Source organism: Natrix helvetica, assembly GCF_964273705.1.
Source record: "Natrix helvetica genome assembly, chromosome: Z".
Classification (NCBI taxonomy): domain Eukaryota; kingdom Metazoa; phylum Chordata; class Lepidosauria; order Squamata; family Natricidae; genus Natrix; species Natrix helvetica.
The window spans coordinates 110,609,320-110,631,760 of record NC_138554.1 but is presented as its reverse complement, the minus strand read 5'-3'; the positions used below and the strand labels follow the sequence as shown (position 1 = coordinate 110,631,760).

The 22,441-nt window shown below is 43.3% G+C and overlaps 1 protein-coding gene across 1 annotated transcript in view; it reads right to left on the bottom strand.

Annotated features, from left to right (window-relative positions):
* Positions 1–527: 527 nt before the first annotated feature.
* Positions 528–22,441, bottom strand: part of CALCR (calcitonin receptor) — a gene marked incomplete at its 3' end in the record, with an annotated part of 161,335 nt that continues 139,421 nt past the window's right edge. The window contains exons 12-13 of the mRNA XM_081931980.1: positions 18,298–18,339; positions 528–749 (exon numbers count right to left, since the gene is read on the bottom strand). Coding sequence (XP_081788106.1) covers positions 528–749; positions 18,298–18,339 — 264 coding nt within the window. The remainder of the gene's footprint in view (positions 750–18,297; positions 18,340–22,441) is intronic.

Here is a 22,441-nt window from a genome sequence, read left to right as displayed (position 1 = left end):
TAGCATCTTGTTGCGGTAGTAAAGATTTACATATAGGACATATATTTTTGTATTGTTAGGGTCCAGGTTGTGGGGTGGGGAAAATCACTTTGAGACAGCACTTGGACTTACTGAAAATAAAATAATAAAAATGCTCCAACATAATGACAAATAAGTCATGTTTATAGCAATAGCTCTTTACCATCTCCACCTCCAATTTGTGCTTAGTTGGATAACAAGATATTTTGTAGACATAACGTGATATCCTAGTGGGATGTCTGATGTGAAGTTGTATTACTATTACATCCTCATTTTATATGGCCAAGTTCTGGAACTGATGAAAACTCTTTTGAAAGCATCATTGGCAACTGGGATCAGTCCCCATGTCTGAATCTCTGTCAGACGTTCATGAACTGGTGCCACAAGAGAGCTGAATTTCTGCACTTTGCATATGATGGTTCCAGCTTGCTGAGCAAGTATGCACATTGCCGGGGCTTTACAGTCTGCTCCTTTTGCAGAAATAAAAAGTGGAACCCTTTAATTATAAATTAAGCAGATGTCTCTCCAGATTTTAATGCAACAAGTTCAGAGTCATGTATGTACTTTCCATTCAGATGCTCGCTGTTTGAATCACGATGATATAGATAAACAGGAACCTCCGTCACAGATGTTGCTGTGTAGGAGGTAGACCGTGTAGAACAATGATCACGGCGCCTTTGACCCCACTGAGTTTTATACTGCATCCATTGCCGCTTCAGAGTTCCTTGGACCTATAACCAACATATATTAATCGTTAGCAAATACTTGTGAATTAATTATAAGAAAAAAAGATCCCTGATTTCTGAAAAACATATTTAGAATGGAAATCACTTCAGTCAATATACTACTCAGTTTTCCAAAATAGCCTTCCCATTTGTTGCACTATAATTCCCCTAGCAATGATCACACTTTGTATGTGTTGACATCCCACATACCAGTGGGTGATTTCCATAATCAATAAGTGACTTCAATGAGATATAAAGAAGCACATGTGGAATTCAGTTCATGCAAAAAGATTGTCTCTTGCCTCCTTCCTAAAACATGCCCTTCTTTTATAGAATATGCTTAGAGATCAGAAACTCTCCAAAACTGAAGTATATGCTTCTGGAAATTGCATATAGAAAGAACAAGACATCAGGATCTGTGTTGGGATTCAATTTTTTTTTACTACCAGTTCTGTGGACATGGCTTGGTGGGCATGGCTTGGCTTGGTGGGCGTGGCAGGGGAAGGATACTGTAAAATCTCCATTCCCACCGCACTCCAGGGGAAGGTTACTGCAAAATCCCCATTTCCTCCCAGTCAGTTGGGACTCAGGAGGCAGAGAATAGGTGGGGGTGGGGCCAATCAGAGGTGGTATTTACTGGTCCTCCGAACTACTCAAAATTTCCGCTACCGGTTCTCCGGAACTGGTCAGAACTTGCTGAATACCACCTCTGATCAGGATCAATCCTTCTTGTGCCTGAACAAATGTTCCTTCATTCAAGCTGGGCTCTGCCTTTTATTTTGTCTTCCTTGGAACCAACGGTGCCAGAAGCTGTGCTGTTTTTGTGAATTTTGGGGAAAATATTAGCTATCCAATATATGACTCTCGGGGGAGATTTAATCCTCCTTGTGGTAATGCTTTTAACCTGCAAATCGCTAGAGAGAGAGTTAGCTATTGTCCAGGATATAAATAGTAGTAAAAAAGGGGGAAGAAAGCAGCAAGTCCATACTGTTCAAATTAAGCCCAAGTGAATCTTTGAAAAGAGGTCAAAGGAGTCCCACAAAAGTCAATTAACTAGCTAGCCCTGCTAAAGAGTTTTTTTTAAAAAATAAGGTAAAATTATAGCTAAAAACTATGTCTTGTGACACAGAGCCAGCAACCATTCAGTGTTGAACCATTCAGCAATATAACACCGTCTCAGTCAATGAAATTTTGAAATCTTTCATATATGGCTCTTATTGTATTATCTTCCTGTTTCTCCTTCCAAAGATTTTTATATGATCCATACATGCCAACATCCACTTGTGCATCCATTCTGATCTGCAATTCTTAGTTGGCAACATACATTCAGATGTGTTTTATTCTTCAAATACAGATCCCTGTTCCAATGTCCCCAAAGTCATGGACAATAAACAAGCATTCAGCAAGTCCAAGCCTTTCAATATTTAGGAGCTTCGGGAGTCAGAAATGCCCATTGTGACTAACTCAAAGGACATCTGGACCATTCTCAGCTATACAAGCTTTCTATTTTAATCAACTATTTTAATCAAGTCCTTCCAGCTGCTAAAACCTATGTCCACTTATTGCCTGAGATTCAATTAAAGCCATACAGTGAGATGGAAATATTAGAGAAAGTTCCATCTAAAGTTTGGAAAATATTTCTCAGATCCTGTGCTGCATTTCAAATGTTGTATTTAGACAAGAAGAAGAGCCACTAGAGTTGAATATTATCTTCAATTTTTTAAAGGATTTGTTATACTGTGTAGTCCAGCTTAATTTTAGTTCCCTTAGCTCCTTTAGTTATAGAAGACAATTTTTGTTCCACATGAAAAAAGAAACATTACTAAGAAGTTATAATTCTGTGGCTTTGCTTGGGATACCCTTTTGCCATTTGAGTTAGAGGAAGCCAATACAATTTGGAATTAAAGGAAGGCCACTAGTAAAGTGTAGAAGGCAAACTGATTACATAGATTGCACCTTTGATATATTCATTAATAACCAAATATAATTTTCAAAATATAAACCAGTTAGCCATTTGGACAAAATCATTGTTTCAAATTTAGAAGAGCTTCATCCTTGACTCACTTTAACACTCTCCCCAGCGTTGGAAGTGATCAACAGGGAAAATTAATTTTTCCAAATGATTGAGCCCCATTGATGCAGGGAAATTCAATCCAGAGTGTGTTTTATGGCCAATTCTAAGGAACACTCATTTCAATTGATCTCTCTACTCTATAAATTCACAGACATTCTGACATCCATCCATCCATCCATCCATCCATCCATCCATCCAACCAACCAACCAACCAACCAACCACCCGACCAACCAACAACCAACCAACCAACCAACTTTAAATTCTTGGCTCCACCTGTGACATCAGGGTTTTGATACAAATAAAGGGGGGGAGGGAATAAATCATACAGAACATGGCTTCTAATCCCCCCCTCCAATCTTTTAACAATAGTTTCCCTTTGGGCTATGACATGTGATTGAATAGGAAGAGAGACAAAAAGCTTAGAATGCAGAAGAGCTCAGTTTTTCCAGGTGACAGTCCAATCGCTTCTCCCACAGAGATCCACTGATAATTGTTTAAATAATTCCCCCCCTTCCAAAGAACACATCAACACCTGGACCATTTTTAGCTCAGCTGTTTTGCTGGTTTCTTCTACCATACCAAATTTGGTTCCATTCCATTTAGTGTTCAGGATGTTAGCCTGCTGATGAGCAGTCTTAAGCCCTTTCACATACTTTCTTTCTAACATTGTATTGCAATGAATAAAAATGGATTCTTCAGGCTATTTATTTTTAAAGTAATGCTTTTGGCTTTTTCTGAAATGATATCATCCTTGGTTGGTAATAATTCACTCTCATTTATCCTCTATTAGGAATAAATTGTTAAAAATCACTCTGAAACAACTTTCTCTTCCTACACCCCAAATCTCAGTGATTATTTCCTTCTCAACTTTAAAGGATAATGGCTAGCTTCACAGAATGGTCAGGCTGCATAAATCTGACAACACCGAAATTGCAACATAAAAAATATCTATCTAGAGCTTTTAGATTAAACTTTATATTACAAATGTATTTGGAATGTTTATAGAAAGCATCCATATCCAGTTCTCTACTGGTTCTTCCTTTCAAAATGATTCCACAAAAGAGAAAAATGTCAGCCATTACGAATCTCCTTTCATGGGCAATGATCATAATAAGCAACATGAATTCCAGCCTGGAACTATGAAAAAATACATCTTTCTTTAAATTGAAGAAATATCTTATTTAACTTCATGCTTTTTCACTAGGTGGGATTGAATTCAGGCTATTACACCAGTTTGAAAGTTAAATGACATATAGAATTCCACAGGTTTGGTAGCCCTAAAAAATTTAGGCAATTTATTTCTGACTCAATTGCCACATATGTCAGATCTCAGTCATTGCATTTCTATGGTGACATTAGCCATTCAAATGATTGGCCCTTAAAGGAAATTCTGACCTCATTCATTTTAAGCTAGAGAGTCTTTAAAAGAGAAAGAATGCTTATGGTCTTTATAGACATGAAACTATTTAATTCTTATTTTTCTTTGGTAAATGCCAAAAGTCATAATTGTGGTTTTCTTTTTCTTTGTTAAGCAGACTTTTCCTGATTATTTTAGGAAAACCTACAACCTGAGGCATGAAAGTTCTTTTTAGTCATTATTTTTAAATGTTTCTATATCATCGAAAATAGAGATGATTTTTACATTACTTTGTGGACTAAAACATATAGAAGTGCCATTAATTATATCTGAGTGCACTTAATTTATTCTTATTAGACAGTCCTGTCTTTAATTTACTGTCTGGCGTTTCCTTCAAATTATGGCTTGACATACGTGAGGTTTCTCAAACATAACGAAAAGAAAAAAAATACCTAGAAACTTGAGACATACCAGCTGAATAAAGATATAAGCAGTGCTATGAATTCAATAAGCAGTGTTTTTGAACTCACATTCAGTTTAGTAACTTTTTTATCAATATCAAAGATTTTTCCACATAAAAATTGTCTCCTGGATTTTCTCCCCCACCTAACAACCTACTTACATTTTATTTTGAGGGCAAATCTATTAGTTGTTACTCTTGTTAAACAAAAAAAATCTTACAGTTCTACCCATAAATCCCAGTTTAATGTTTTCCCATTCTCCCTCTAAGCTTTTTTTAAAATGAAGATTAAATAAAAATGCCAATAGATTAAAGTCACCAAGTTACAGAATTGGAAGGCCAACAGAACCATCGAGTCTGATTCCCCATTCAGTGCAGACATACAAATGAAAACATCTATGGTACATGTTTTTTTGGTTTTTGAGTTACACACATTCAACAAAGGAGAACCTACCCTCTCTACGAAATTGGGGTGTTTTTTTAAATCAAACTGTTCTTATCATAAGTTTAGGTTGAATGCAGATTTAATTATATACAGTATACTCATAATAAATGAAATATTTATTTCAGTGGACTTAGTTTCAAATATATAAAGATTCAGATTCAGCATATTTTATTTTCTCATTTATATTTAAAGTATTAATATTTAATTTCATCTTGTTCCTTCTGTAATGTTGAATTCTAGATAAAACTGGTACTGAGAATTTGTAAATAACTGAACCTGCAATATTTGTTCCAAATGTAGGTACAGAATAATAACTTTTGAAATCCTTCAGTCTATCTTGTACAATGTACTGTACGATGGCCTAAAATATGCAATTCATCTTATGATAAAATGTAACTTCCATCTCATTATAGTTCATCTCCTTTTGTTGCAAAGGAATTGTTTTCTTCCTTTAAGAAAAGCTTCACTGGAAAAAAAATGAAAATGAAGGATCTGTGCAGATATCTTCCCACCGTGATGGTTATGTGTTAAAATTAAGCTGAGGAAAAGGGGTGTTTTCAGGGATTACATATATATAAGTCCCAACTCAAGGCAGCAGTCCTTATACCATCATGGACAAATGAATGCCCAATCTTTTGCTGAAAATGTCCAGCACTCACAATTCTGGGTGGCAAACCCTTCCATTAATTAATTGTCCTCACTGTCAGGAAATTTCTCCTTAGTTCCAAGTCTAATCTCTCTTTAAAGAACTTCCACCCATTGCTTCTTGTCCCACCCACAGGTACTTTAGACCTGAGTTCCCCAACCTTTCTGCCTTTGTAAACCAGTGGGGGGATGTCGGCAAGCATGTACGTACAAATGTAGCACAGAAACACATGGTCGCTTACTTCCATGGCTGGGTTCCAATTGGCTCAAGGCTCAGTCGTGCGCTTTGGTCTTGAGTTGGGGATTTAGAGAAGAAGTCAACTCCTCTGTGACAGCCCCTCCAAAGTAGTGAAAGGTAGCTATAATGTCATTCCTAATCTTTCTTTTTGTTAGGCTAGACATACCTAATTCCCTTAATTGTTCATTGTATGCTTTACTCTCCAGATCAGTGGTGGGTTCCTATCGGTTCAGACCGGTTCAGCTGAACCAGTAGTGGTTTGGCAGCCTGGGTGGCTGAAACTGGCAGCGACCCAGGCCTGCCATGCCCCCAAACCGGTCACTATAGGAGGTGCCATCTTGTTTTTTGCTTCTGCGCATGTGCACAATTTTTATTGCACCGTGCATGTGCACACAGTGCACACCAAGCATGCGCAGTGCGCATCAAGCAGGTGCAGCATGCCCATGAGCAGTAGTGTCTGCCAGAACCCACCCCTGCTCCTGATCCTTTGTCATCTTTTGTTGTTCTTCTCTGCACTCTTTCTAGGGTCTCAGCATCTTTTTTATATCGTGGTAACCAAAACTGGATGCAGCATTCCAAATGTGGCTTTACTAGTGCAGTACAAGGCAGGACTATCACTTCTTGTGATCTCGATGCTGTCTCTCTGTTCATACATTAAAATTTTCAGAGAGCTGGGTCTTTGCATAATGTGTCCTAAGCAGGATAATTTGATCCAGGTCCTTTTTGTCTTAAGTAAGAATGCTAAGGTGATTTATTTATTTATTTTATTTATTTATTTGAACTTATTAGTCGCCCCCTCTTCCCACAGGGACTCGGGGCGACGTACACAAGCAACAGTCAGCACAGTGTCATACAGAGGAGGTAAAAAATAAATAAATAAATTACAATACTCAGAAAGGTTAAAACCCCAATAACATTAAAAGTTTAAAAACTAAAATTAACAATTAAAAATGACCAAGGGGTGGAAAAGTTGTCGAGTTATGCCAGGCCAGCTAGCCGAAACAGGTGGGTCTTCAGTTTACTGCGGAAGGCGCGGAGATCGGTTGTTGTTCTAATGTCTGGGGGGAGGTCGTTCCAAAGGGTAGGGCCCGCCACAGAGAAGGACCTACTCCTGGGCACCGCCCTCTGACAATCTCTAGAGGATGGCAACCAGAGGAGACCCTCTCTGTGTGAGCGAATGGGCCGCAGGGATGTATGGGGCAGGACACGATCCCGCAGGTAACTAGGCCCTATGCCATGGAGCGCTTTGAAGATGGTAACTAATACCTTGAAGCGCACCCGGTAGGCCACAGGAAGCCAGTGCAGCTCGCGCAGGAGAGGTGTTATATGGGAGAACCTTGATCTCCCCATAATTACCCGCGCGGCTGCATTCTGGACCAACTGCAGTCTCCGGGTGCACCTCAAGGGGAGCCCCATGTAGAGAGCATTACAGTAGTCCAGGCGAGATGTCACCAGCGCGTGAGTGACTGTGCACAGGGCCTCCCGGTCCAAAAGGGGTCGCAATTGGCGCACCAGGCGAACCTGGTGGAACGTCCCCCTCGCCACAGCTGCCACATGATCTTCCATAGCCAGCCAGGCATCAAGGAGGACGCCTAAATTGCGTGCCCGTTCCACGGGGGCTAATTGTTCATCCCCGATGGCCAGCGATGGAATGTGCTGGTTGTACTGGGGAGCCGGGAGCCACAGCCACTCTGTCTTGGAGGGGTTGAGCCTGAGCCTGTTGTCACCCATCCAGACCCGCACGGCTTCCAGACAACGGGACATCACTTCGACGGCCTCGTTGGGGTGGTTTGGGGTGGAAATATACAGCTGAGTGTCATCAGCGTACAGATGGTATCCCACCCCGAAACCACAGATGATCTCGCCCAGCGGTTTCATATATGTGTTGAACAGGAGAGGCGAGAGGATCGACCCCTGTGGGACCCCACAAGTAAGGGGCCTCGGGGTAGACCTCTGCTCCCCTGTCAACACACATTGCGTCCGGCCAGAGAGGTAGGAGCGGAACCACCGCAATATGGTGCCTCCGATCCCCAACCCCTCCAGACGGCGCAATAGGATACCATGGTTGATGGTATCGAAAGCCACCGAGAGGTCTAATAGGACAAGGATGGAGGAACAACCCCCATCCTTTGCCCTCCAGAGATCGTCCACCAACGCGACCAAGGCCGTCTCCGTGCTGTGACCGGGCCGGAAGCCGGACTGGTGCGGGTCTAGATAATCATCTTCCTCCAGGTGACGTGGGAACTGCTGAGCCACCACACTCTCAACAACCTTCGCTAAAAAAGGAAGGTTGGAGACAGGACGATAATTTGCTAGCTCCATTGGGTCCAGAGAAGGCTTCTTGAGCAGGGGTCTCACCACCGCCTCTTTCAAGGCGGTTGGTAAAAGGCCCTCACCCAACGAAGCGTTCACCAATCCCAGTAGCCAGCCTCGTGAAACCTCCCAGGAAGCCAGTACCAACCAGGAGGGACATGGGTCCAATAAACATGTGGTGGCTCGCAGTCGCCCGCGCAACCTGTCCAAATCTTCGGTGACAACAGGGTCAAACTCCTCCCAGCGTGTAATCTCAAGACTAGCCTCGGACGCCCCCTCTGGAGTACTGGAGTGGGTCCACCCCCTCCGGATTTGTTTAATCCACTGGTTTGTTTGGCTCTCCATGATATTCTCAGGAGTGCTCTCCAACCCAAAAGTTCAAAGACATAAATAGTCTTCCTACCTTGCTTCTTTAAAGTCTACTTTTGCTTCTATAGAATATCCCAGGAAATATATTAGCTTGCACAATTCTGATCTCTATAAATACAGTATAGACACATCATGGCATTTTTCCAAACCCTTCCTGGCTGTTCTACCAAGTGTTAGTCTGCGGCATATTTCTTGATTGCTTGATCCAATACTGTTGATCCTATAAAAGGAAGAAGCTATCCACTTTCAATATCTTCATTATCAACACAGGAATGTAAATAATGCTCCTGAGCAAAAGATAGCTTTAATATAAAATCACTGCATACAATTATTCTGATACTATAACTAAAAAATGACAAATGCAACATATAATTTTTATCAAGAGGTATCATTTATGTTGCTCAGCCCAGCTGATAGAAAGATTGTCTTTGCTTCTGAACCATTTTTAAAAGTGCTTGATCTTATCGGGAGCTGATCATTTAGCACAGAAAACGCAGATACTGTTTCTGCAGTAAAATGACTAAATAACCGATTTCTTTCAAGTGGAACTTGTGGTTAGTGGTAGCCAAGTTATTCTCCCAAATCACAGTGGCTGCTTTCCAAAACCCTAAAATCATGTTCAATATCGATCCACTCAAACTGGTATGGAAAGAACTCGCCAAAATTGCAAGAAGACACTGATTTACATAATCTATGGCCGTGATGGCGAACCTACGGCACACATGCCAGAGGTGGCATGCAGAGCCTTCTCTGTGGGCACGTGTGCCATTGCCAGCTGGTCTTCTAGTTTCTGGCATGTGCATGCATGCTGGCCAGCTGGTCTTCATGCATGCTAGAGCACCAGAAATCCAAAGACCAGCTGACCACCTGGTCTTTGGGTTTCTGGTGCTCCGGTGCATGCAAAGATCAGCTGCTGGTGTGCATCCATGTGCTGGAAACCCAAAGACCAGGTGGTCAGCACACACCTGTGCAGTGGCCAGCTGGTCTTCTGGTTTCCAGCAATCTGGCAGGCACATGCACACAGGCACACATTCTGGTTTTGGCACTTTGTGCCAAAATGGTTTGCCATCACTGATCTATGGCCTCATCATAGTTTATTATCTTTTAAATTATGCTCAAGGATCTGCAGATTTTGAAGATGACTGGATTCAAATTTTCTTTTGGTTGAAACCCAGACTTTTCCCCATTTTTGTTTATAAGAGCAAAAGGCAAATATGCTATGGATCAAGAGATTGATTCAAAAATAATCTGACATGATCCTCATGCTTTTAATTTCTTCTATATTTGAACTGCTAGAATGCTAGAATTGCAAAAGACCGTATGGTCTTTTATTTATTTATTGCACTCATTTACCAAGGATTCATAGTGCTTTCTACAGTTAATTAAAATCCATATCAAATAAAATTAAACCAAAGCTAAATTAAATTTAAACATACTAATTAGAGCATGATCAACTAAGCCAACAAAAACAAAACAACAGAAACAATCAATGGTGTCTCTGGCAGATCTCATCTTCTGTCATCCTCTGGAATGATATCAAAGAGGATAATTTAACATGCAAGGAGCAACTTTCCGTAGGAAGGCTGAGTCCAAGAGGTGCTATTTTTCACTTATGATAAACAACAACTCCAGGTTCATCTTCATTTACATTATGAAACTGGAACAATCAACGGTCTCTCCTGGCCTGGTTTAGAACTTTATAGATCAAAACCAGAGTTTTGAATTGTACCTGTGAAATTATTGAGAGTCAATGCCTAGTCTACAACACCAGTGCCATAAATTTCTGGAAGTCTGTTAGCAAGTAGATTGTTGTATCTTCCCCATATTTGATTTAAACAGGCCCACATATAAGAGGTTGCTGCCAGTGGCGTAGCGTGGGTTGTCAGCACCCGGGGCAAGGCAAGTAATTTGCGCCTCCTAACCCGTGGCAATCCACGCTACGCCACTGGACTCGGGACATGAAGGGAGCTCTGAAGCAGCCGTCCTCCTTAGCAAAGCTCGCAGCGCCCTCTATAGGCCCGAAGCAGAATCATTTTCTTCCCTCGGTTCTGGGAAAATAGGAAAAGGAAAGCCGCCCGAGGTCTTCACTTGCTCTAATTTAAACGTATCGCGTTATTAACATCCCTCGCCCTGCCCAGCAGTCTTCAAGAGACCCAGATCTGCAGAAGAAAACTTTGGCCCTCTTTCGTGCTCTCGACCCCGGGGAAGACCTGCTCGCGTCTCTTTTGTATTAAACGTGGGAAGCGTTCCTCGGCTTCATTCAATTCAAATTCAGCCTTGAAATACATGCAAGTCAACAGCAGAGAGCTGCGAGTGTGAGCGCGCCCCCCCCAGATGTTGCGCCCGGTGCGGCCGGCCTCCCCTGCACCCCCCACGCTACGCCACTGGTTACTGCAATCTAAATGCATGGCAATTAATGACACCATTCAACAACACTTTGGTGTGGCACCAATTATAGAGAAGATGAGAGAAGCCCGGCTCTGCTGGTAGGGACATTTCCTGAGAGCAGCACCTTCCACCATTGCCAAGACTGCCTACCAACTAAACGTCAATGGCTGGCTACTTCGCAGGAGCCCAAAACAGAAATGGCAAGATACCATCAACTAAGATATGCAAAGACATGGACCTGCATCCTGGAGACACAGCTGACCGTGCAAAGTGGCGCCCATGATCCAAAAAGCAGACTCTGCTCTTGCTAGGAGGAATAAGATTTAATGAAGACATAAAGGTTTACTATATCAGGATCTTCAGTCTCTAGCTAGGGCTGTAAGTGGTATATTTATTTTAGTGTCTATCCATCAGCAGCCATGATTCCCCAGAAGGCTCACCAAACCACACATCCCAAATTAGGCATAGGTAATGTCTCTTCCTTGGGGGACAATTCTGGAACTGACAGAGAATCATGATGGAGAAATTCTAAATCTTGAATTCGATTACAGAATGTTTCAACCAATCCAAACCTTGAAAGACACTAGACCCTGACAAGTCCTCCACAATCTCATCTGGGATAGGAATATTCTATTCAGTATCAAAAGCATAATTTAAAGAGCCATGGTGGTACAGTGGTTAGAATGCAGTACTGGATGCTAACTCACTGCTCACTGCCAGGAGTTTGATCCTAACCGGCCCAAGGTTGACTCATCCTTCCATCCTTCCGAGGTGGGTAAAATGAGGACCCAGATTGTTGGGGGCAATAGGCTGGCTCTGTAAATCGCTTAGAGAGGACTGTAAAGCACTGTAAAGCAGTATCTAAATCTAAGTGCTATTGCTATGAATCCAGGGAAGAAAAAATGTACCATATGGCTGCAGTAGTTTTTTCCCCCGGGCCCAGGAGTCGCTTCAGATTATGTAAATATGGACAACTGAACATGATTGTAGATGCTGATGTAATCAACTGTATCAATCAATTCAATGCGTTATTCATGGTTATCATGAATCCCAGTCATACCTAAACTTTTCAAAGGAATTGTTCTTGATGTTGGTGAAGTCTTGCTGTGAATATTTAACTTTTTTGGGGCCTTCAGGATTTTTTTTTATAGGTAGTCCTTGACTTATGACCACAATTGGGACTGGAGCTTCTGTCACTAAGTGAGGTGATCATTAAGTAAATCCTGCTCAATTGCTACCATGGTTGTTAAGCAAATCACATGGTTGTTAAGTGAATCCAGCTTCCCATGCTGTCTATGCATGTTGAAAGCTGGTGGGAAGGCTGCAAATTATGATCATGTGACCATGGATGCTATACTCATTGTAAATACATGCTGGTTGCCAAGAGGCAAAATTCTGATCATGTGACTACAGGGAGGCTGCAATGGTTTTAAATGTGAGGATGAGTCATAAGACACCTTTTTTTTAAAGCCACTATCATAATTTTGATTGGTTCTTAAAGAAATGGTCATAAATCGAGGACTACCTGTAATGTGGATTAAAATCTTTTGTTTTACTTCCCCATATCGAAACCAGAACTTTTTTTCTACCTGATACTAAAGATTTCATTCATTTCCTAAAGATTCATTTATTCACTGTGTTAGATACTTGTTCTGACTACAGTGGTTTCCACCAAGTTCCTCTGTTCCTTCGGAAACAGAGGTTTAATCCTATTGGCCGAAGGGTTCCCTATAAAAGAGCTGCTGTCAGACTCAACCTTCGCTGGATTGTTCTCACTTGCTGTACTTAATAAAGAGCTGTTGTTACTGTTAAGCCTGTGTGTACCTTTCCATTACCCAATCTAACACTGGTGACGAGGGTGGGATTGGAAGGCAACTAGGTGAACCAAAAGAGCATAGCAATCCAGCAAGTACATCCACTCGGAGCTCAGCATGGCTTCAAGCAGCCATTTTTGAGCAGCAAACTCAAAACGCCCTCTGAACACAAAATGGCCATGCACGCCCCACCGACTCCGTATGACCCAGTCACCAAGCACTGGGACTCGTACATACTATGATTTGACTGCTTCCTCAAGGCAAACGACCTCATGGGCCTTTCTGAAGGCCACAAGAAGAACATGTTCCTCGGATACTGCGCCAGGCAGTGGCGTAGCGTGGGGGGTGCAGGGGGTGCCGGCCGCACCGGGCGCAACATCTGGGGGAGGTGCCCTGACTCGCCCTGCACCGCCCTTTGCCGGACTGTGGCCGTCTCTTTCCTCCCGAGGAGGAGCTCGAAGGGCAGCGGGAAAAGGCTCGACTGAAGGGAAGCAGGTGCCGCGGGGGTGGGAGGCGCACCGGGGGCTTCGGGAAGGCGCCGGCTTCCCAGGGCGCTCCAGGCGGAGCCGAAGGAGAGCAGCGCTGCGCTGCGCTCCATCTGCCCGCCGCTGCAACGCCACCGCGTCCTCCCGCTCCGCCTGGAGCGCCCCGGGAAGCCGGCGCCTTCCCGAAGCCCCCGGTGCGCCTCCCACCCCCGCGGCACCTGCTTCCCTTCAGTCGAGCCTTTTCCCGCTGCCCTTCGAGCTCCTCCTCGGGAGGAAGGCAGGAGGCCAGCATGGAGAGCCTCACTTGACTGATGCCGACCCAGGGGCAGCTGCAGTCGGGCCGCCCTCGCTTTAGGGGGCGCAAATTACTTGCCTTGCCCCGGGTGCTGACAACCCACGCTACGCCACTGGCGCCAGGGAAATGTTTGAGATGGCAAAAGACCTCTCTGAGCCGACACCGCTGCAATCAGTCACGTGGTCCGTGCTCCAGAAAATGTTGAGGGCCCATTATTCCCCTGAGCCGTCCAAGCACGTTCGCCGGCATGAGTTTAATATCAGGAACCAGAAAGAGGGCGAGTCGATTAATGAATACGATGTGGTACTTCGCAAGGCTGCAGCATACTGCGAATTCTGAGATCTGGACGAGCTGATTCTGGACCGCATAATTTGTGGCGTGCAGGACATTAATCTATAGAGGAGGTTACTCGCTAAATCTAACCTCACTCTGCAGATCGCATTGGACGAGGCCAGGGAGTCTGAATCAGCTGTCAAATCTACTGAGACTCTGCAGTGCCGAAGCGCTCCACAAGACGTGCGGAAGAGTACACACGTACATCGTGAGGTTGCAGAGCCCGAGAACTCAGAGGGCGAGGAAGATGACAGCTGCCGCATGCGCAGTAGCCGCGCCCAGCTGGCGTGCAAATTCAAACCGCATCTCCCGCCTTGCGCTAGCTGTGGAGGAGACCATGCCAGATTGGCTTGCCATTTTCGCAACACAGCCTGCCAGGACAACGAGCGAAAGGGGCACATCGCCAAGGTGTGCCGGAGCGAATTCCCTGTCACTATCTGGCAGTCTAGAAGTACACCAAACAGAGGCCAACCAAGGGGCCTGGCAGAAGCCACTATGGTGCTCAGAGGGCGACAATAGAGTCACCTACCACACGTCAATCGGCCAAGTCTGTACCAGGCAGCCAAAAAAGCTGAAGGTCACAGTCCTCATCGAGGACTCTCCATGTGAGATGGAGGTCAACACTGTGTCATCACTGACCATCATGTTGTGGTCTACTCTAAAGCAGGCTATCCCTAGCCTAAAGAAGCAGCACCTCCGCACCCCTGACATCCACCTACGAGATTACCAGGGAACTGGGTCCCCATCGTGGGCCAAGGCACCTTCCAGGTGAAGTTCAAGCAGTTCAGTGGGAAACTCCCAGTGACAGTGGTCAGCGGCAACCTGCAGAGCCTCCTAGGGCTAGATTGGTCCCAAGCCCTGGGCCTAGAGGTGACCGCTATCAACTCTTTGAAAGACGACGGCACTGAAGCCATCTTTAAGGAGTTTGAGGACGTCTTCGACACCAGTCTGGGTAAGTATGTGGAGACTCCAATTTCCTTTAGTTTGGACCCCAACATAGCCACAATAAGGCTAAAACCCAGGAGAGTACCTTTTGCTCTCTGCCCCAAAATTGACAGGGAAATTGACAAGCTTGTAGGCCAGGGAATCCTAGAGCCGGTCGATCATGCATGCTGGGAGACCCCTATAGTGACATCTATAAAATCTGACGGGTCTGTCCGCATCTGCGCAGACTGTAAGTGCACAATAAATAAAGCGCTACAACAAAGCACCTATCCTGTACCCATTGTACAGCACCTCCTTCATTCATTAGGCCCCAGAAATTTTTTTTCAAAATTGGACATGGTGCAGGCATACCAACAATTGCCTGTAGATGGCGCTACGGTGGAGGCCCAAACCACTGTGATGCACAGGGGTGCATTCAAATGGCACCGCCTGCAATTGGGCGTTATTATCACCCCTAGACTGTTCCAAAGCATCATGGAATGGCTTTTGCAGGGGCTCCAGGAGTCATCCCCTATTTCTATGACATCTTGGTATCAGCTGCAAATAAGGTGCAACTGTTCAAATGTGTATGAACAGTTTTGGCTCGAATTAGAGACAAAGCCTTCCGTCTCAAAAAAGAGAAATGCCAAATTAACGTGCCAAGGGTTGAATTCTTAGGGTACCTAATCGATGGCTCTGGGATTCCCCCGACCACACAAAAAAATTAAAGCAATTCAGGACACCCCCACACCTCGCAATCAAACCGAGCTGCTGGCGTTCCTCGGGCTCCTTAATTTCTACAGCGTCTTTCTTAAACAGAAAGCCACCGTTGCTGAGCCCTTACACTGTCTCCTGGCTAAGAACACAAAGTGGTCCTGGGGCAGAGCTGAGGCTACTGCATTTGAAATGGTAAAACGACTCCTGTCGGCAGACTCCTTTTTGCTCCAATACAGCCAGACCCTGCCGTTGGTGCTGACATTTTCCCATTTGGTGTCGGCACCGTCCTCAGTCACCGCATGCCCAATGGAATGGAAGCCCCTATTGCATTTTTCTCCAGGACCATGTCAGTCGCAGAGCGAAACTACAGCCAGCTGGACCGTGAGGTTTTGGCTGCAGTGGCCGGAGTAAAGAGGTTCCATGAGTATCTATATGGCCGGGACTTTGAACTGGTTATGGACCACAAGCTGTTGTTGGGCTTACTGGCTGGGGACTAACCTACCCCAGTGTCATTATCACCCTGCATTACCAGATGGACCATCTTCCTAGCTGCCTACTCCTACCGTCTCATCCACCCCAGGCTCCAGTTTGGGGCACGCTGATGCTCTAAGCCGCTGCCCGCTGCCTGAACTTCTCACTGACCCTACCCCTGAGACACCAGTCCTCCTCACTGACTGCCTTGAGACTGGGCCTGTCTTGTCCAGTGACGTTGCCCGTCACTCTGCAAAGGACTCCATCATCAAACAAATTTTGAACTGGGTGTGGAGGGGGTGACCCAAGGGGCCTGTTGGGGCTGATTTCAAAATGTATTTTACAAAACACGATGAGTTATCGGTTGTAAATGGCTGTTTACTGTGGGGGGACCGGGTCATTATTCCACCCAAACTGCGCATTGCAGTATTAGAGGCTTTACATGCAGGGCATCCTGGCATTGTCAGGATGAAGTCTTTGGCTAGGAGTTACGTGTAGTGGCCTAACATGGACAGGGAGATAGAAGAATGGGTGGCTACCTGCACACTGTGCCAGGAGTCCAGACCAGCTCCCCCAGAGGCGCCCGCTAAGGAGTGGGAGCAACCTCAACCACCATGGTCTAGGGTGCACATTGACTTTGCTGGCCCAGTTCACGGCCAGGCATTTCTCGTAGTTGTGGATGCCTACTCGAAATGGTTAGAGATAGTCCTGATGACGTCCACTATGGCAGAAGTGGTCATCTAGGTGCTATAGAGACTTTTCTCCATGCATGGCCTGCCTGATGTCTTGGTCTCTGACAACGGGCCCCAATTCATGGCCATGCAATTTGAGACCTTCCTAGCAGGTCAGGGAATCAGGCATGCCCTGGTCACACCATTCCATCTGGCCTCCAATGGTCAAGTGGAGAAAATGGTGAGATCTGCAAAAGAGGCCCTCTCTAGGATGGTCCCGGGAGATTGGCAAACACAGGTTGACCATTACTTACTAATTCAGCACATCACACCCAGTGCCACTACTGGGAGAAGCCCCTCCGAACTTCTCATGGGTTGCTGGCTAAGGTCCCACTTAGACTGGCTACACCCCAATTATTCTGCCTCATCGCCCCCAGACTCCACAAGCAAGATTCAGACATTTAGCGTAGGGGATTCGGTTTACGCCCACACCTACGCCGGGGGATCTCTGTGGATTCCTGCCACAGTGATAGGCCTCGCTCTTACCTCCTAGGGCTCGAGGACAGTAGGAATTGGAGAAGGAGAAGAATATTGACCAACTCTGTGGCTGCCTCTCCAACTCCACTCTTAGACAACCAAAGGTAACTCCTGCACAAGGTAGCCAAAGCCCTACCCAAACGGAGCAAACACTCACTCCTTCCATGGCCAGCTCAAGCCCGAGTGTACTGGGAAACCTATCTGGTTATGTTGCAGGCCCGCAGCGAGCTCCAAGCGAACCGGCTCTAGAAGCTCCAGCTATGGCCTATGAAAGGTTCCAGGAGCTTCCACCAAGCAGAGCTTCAGAGCAAACAGGTCCGTCCGACCTGTCCAAGGAAACCCCTCCTACTGAACTGCGCAGGTTAGGCAGAGCTACCCAAAGTCTGCCTACCTGCATGACTCCATAATAAGTCGGATTGTTCCATCCAAGAGGGGAGGGGTATTAGATACTTGTTTTAACTACAGTGGTTTCCACCAAGGTCCTCTGTTCCGGCGGGAACAGAGGTTTAATCCTATTGGTCGAAGGGTCTGACAGCTCCCTATAAAAGGGCTGCTGTCAGACTCAACCTTTCGCTGGATTGTTCTCACTTGTTGTGTTATAATAAAGAGCTGTTGTTACCGTTAAGCCTGTGTGTGCCTATCCATTACCCAATCTAACACACTGTATTTGTATTAGTTCCACTACAAAAGCGGCTTGCAGAGTAACAAGCAATAATAAAAGCTCATAACAATACTTATAAAATATTTCAACACAACAAGTAAAACAAATGGTAAGTACTAAAATGGCAGAGATAAAATGGATTAGTAAACCATGCATGCAGCATTAAGATAAATGTTAAAAGATCTGAGCAATGACTGACTAAAATTGACCTGGCTCAAAATATCAACCAAGGTATTTCTGTCATCTGTTGCGAGTAATTTGCTGTGTTTTCCAAGCTAATTGAGCATGAATTCTACTTATCATACAAGGACTAAATGGCAGTATTAAATGACATGAAATGAAGTTTATTTGCTTACCTCTCCATTGAAGAAACAGAAAATAGTTGCCACAAGTAAGCCCTGAAAAGAAAAATGAAAATCAAATTATTCAGATTGTTACTATGATTACAGAAATTATAGAATGAAGTGTGCGTGTGTGTGTGTGTGTGTTGGGTTTCCATTTTTTTTACTACTGGTTTGCTTGTGTATGTGTGTGATGTTTCTGCGCATGTGCAGAAAGCATCCGGGCGGGTGGAGCCTTCTGCCGCCGGCACTACCGGTTCGCTTGATCTGGGTCGAACCAGCAGAAACCCATTTCTGGTGTGTGTGCGTGCATGCGTGTGTGTGTGTTATTAGAATGAAATAAATCAAATAAATTTACAATTCAAGAATTCTGCTAAAGAGCTATTTAACGTAGCATCCTGTTACAGGAAACAGACAACCAGTTCACTTATGGACTAATCTTCATCTGTTTCTCTAATACAGGAGTGTCAAACTCATGTCATCACAGTGGCATCATGTGATGTATCGGGACTTTTCCCCCTTCGCTAAACTGGGTATGGGCGTGGCCAGCATGTGACGCATGCAGCCCATAGGTCATGTGTTTGACATCCTTGCTCTAGTATCTTCCTCTGTTTCTCTAATCTTCTTTTAAAACTATTTAAAGACTAATCAGGGATCCTGAAGTTCTAAGTAAGAAGGATCGAAATAAACATCTTGATACTGTTCTGATTCAATGGTACTTGAGTCGGGAATTATCACCACACACAATGAAAAAGAAATTCCATTATTGATCTTTAGTTACATTTTCATATTGACGTGAAACACTTCCTTTTGTCTGTCCAGAATCTCACAATTTATTCCTTACATTTAGTTTTCCTCGATCAGAGACAAATCAAAAGAATATCCTTAAAGGGGCTCAAAGAGGAGTCTCAAAAAGTCAAGATGGCACTTGCAATCAAATTCCAACTCCATATGTATAATTTTTCAATCATACACACACACTCTCTCTCTTTCTCTCACACACTCATACACCACACACATATAAAGGGATAAAAAGAAAGAAAAAACCCCATACAATGACGCTTTCTGCCCTTCTTTCTATTAGGTAATTATCATGCTGAACTTTCCCCCAAACACTTAGTATAAACCCCTGCTCCTTTTTAACAAGAACTGAACCAATAACACTTGTAAGAAAATGGAGAGGGATTCAACAATGGTCATCATGACAATGTCATGACTTTTTGATACCTCCTTCTCTGCCTCCTGTGGATGCCTCTTATGTAAAATAAAAAGTGGCATTTTGAAGTAGTCACTCTTTCTTCCCGTAAAAACCAAGTCATTTGATAGAAAGTGGCATTTTCACAAAGAGTGGAGAAATTTGTGGAAAGAAATTATCATTCAAATGCAAACTTACAGGGGAAATTAATGGTCTGAAAGTACTTATTTCTTTTCCAAAAGAATACAGGACAAGCAGCTTAGCATTTTGGGACATTTGAAAAAAGAGAAACACACCTATTTGGTTGTAAGCTTTATTGTGATATTCAACCAAAGGACATAACAGCTTTGGCTTGGGTAATCTTTTGTCAGCAGAACACGTGCCTTTCTTGCATGTTATATTATTGTCTCTATTTCTTGCCTGCTAATTTAAAATAGAAGTGGAAGTTCTAAAATCTCATCAATAGGATTGCCATTAACTGAGCTACCAAACTCTTCATTAGATGGCACAAGGCTATAGGAAACTCTTTGCTGCCATCTAGAGAACATCTGTATTGTTGTAGTTCAGATAAGTCAGTCCTACCCCTTGATACATTGACAAAGGATCCCTAATTATTTGTTGCAGCCAGTGATGGGTTTCAAATTTTTTTAGAACCTATTCTGTAGATGTGGCCTATTTTGTGGGCGTGGCTTGGTGGTCATGTGACTAGGTGGGAGTAGCCAACTTTAAAATGTGGTGAAACTCATTTAACAATGCTCTTGCTTAGCAACCAAACCTTTGGGCTCAATTGTGATCGTAAGTTCTCTTTCTTTTTCTTCTTTTCTTTCTTTCTTTCTTTCTTTCTTTCTTTCTTTCTTTCTTTCTTTCTTTCTTTCTTTCTTTCTTCCTTCCTTCCTTATATATCTCTCTCTCCCTCTTTCTTTCCTTTCTTCCTTTCTTGTGTGTCTCTCTCTTTTTCTTTCTTTCCTTCCTTTCTCTTCTTTGCTTCCTTCGTTCCTTCTTTGTCTCTTTCTCCCCAACTTACTTTTTCTTTCCTTCTTTCTCTTTCTCTTTCTTTCTCTTTCTCTCTTTCTTTACTTTACTTTACTTTTATTTGCGCTTATAGACCGCCCCCTCTCCCAGAAGGGACTCGGGGCGGTGTACAGTCCATACATAAAAATACATAACGTGAATAATTAAATAATTAAATAGTTAAATTGTTAAATAGATATGGAGGAGGTTAAAAGAAGAACTGTACATCTAAGTAAAGTATCTAAAATATAGTTTTAAAAAACCCCTAAAAATATCCCATAAATTAAATTTAAAAACAGTTCCCCTAAAATACCAGTTAAAATATATCTGCCAGGAGGTAGAAGTCTCTCTTTTTTTCTCTCCCTCTTCCTTCCTTTTATTCTCTCTGTCAGGGGAAAAAAACACCCTGTTGGAGATCAATGGACCGTGGCTGATTCCCTTCCGCATATCTTTTGAGATATTGAGAAAAATAAGTCTTTAAAGTATTCTAATTAATAAACAAACTTTAATAATAAAATAATAAAAGTAAATGAAACAGAAAATAACTAATTGGTTACATTTTGATAATGAAAGCTACGTTTTGCCAAAGTTGGCTGCCGAACAAAGAAGAGAGGAATTTGGAAAAGTGTAACGCGTGCGCAATAAATCACTTTCAGATAACATTTTGTTTTATGACCTGCGCAATAAAGCTTTCTTAGTTTAACTCTTGAGTGTCAGTTTAGGCAGTTCAGGCCTAGCAAACTTTTTAACATCGTGACACCCCTTCTTTTGCTAGTCTGGGCTGACGTCATCAAATCATCAATTAAGGCACATCTTCTTTCGCAGATACTCGTGTTGATTTGCGGCAAGTGGTTTGTTAAGCATGTCTGCAATCTGATCATGTGTAGAAACATATTGAAATTTAACAAAACCTTGCTTAACTAATTGCTTTGTGTTTTGATAACAAATGTCAATGTGTCTGGACCTAGAACCTGTAAAATGTGACTCAGAAATATAGACAACAGATACATTATCTTCCATCACGGTGATTGGTCGAATCGGACGTGTCCAGATATCTGTGATCAAAGCATCAAACCATGTTAGAGAATTACAAGCATCTGAAACACAAGCATATTCAGCTTCAGTAGATGAACATGAAACAAAACTCTGTTTTCTCACTTGCCAGTAAACAGGACAACCATTTAGGAACATCATGTAACCAGAAGTGCTTTTGCGTGACTTCTTGTCGCTCGCCCAGTCGGCGTCGGCAAAACAAATCAACTTTGGTTGATCAGTGTGTGTTGGTTCTAGCAATAACTTCATGTGCTTAGTGTGTTTTAGGTATTTCAACAACTTCTTAATGCATGACCAATGAAATTGTGTTGCCTTACCTACGTGTCGTGATAAAAGATTAACACTAAGTGCGATGTCAGGTCTGGTCCAACTACTAATGTATAATAGTGAACCAATGACTGAACGATAAAGTGTTTGATCCTCGAACTCAGGACTTGGTTCATGTGTTAAGTTGTGAAAATCTGTTTGCATGGGTGTCTTTGTTGTGCTAGCATCTTTCATGTTGCAATGATGTAGAATGTGGTCAATTTTCTCCTCTTGTGAAAGACTAAACCCCTTCTGTGTCTTTTCAATTTGAACACCTAAATAAGTGCTAATGTGTCCTAAAGATTTTAGTGTGAAGTATCTCTGCAAACTTTTAGCAAAAATCTCACTCATTTTCTTATTTGGACCAATATAAACAATATCATCAACATAAACAAGAATTATCTCATATGCATTGTTAGATCTTTTTGTGAACACACATTCATCAGTTTCGGACTTAATAAAGCCCATTGAATTTAGTTTGTCAGTAAGACATAAATACCACATTAAACCTGACTGTTTCAGACCATAAAGACTTTTGTTCAGGAACCAGGTATCCCCTTCTTGTTTTCGGAATCCTGGAGGGCTTCTCACGTA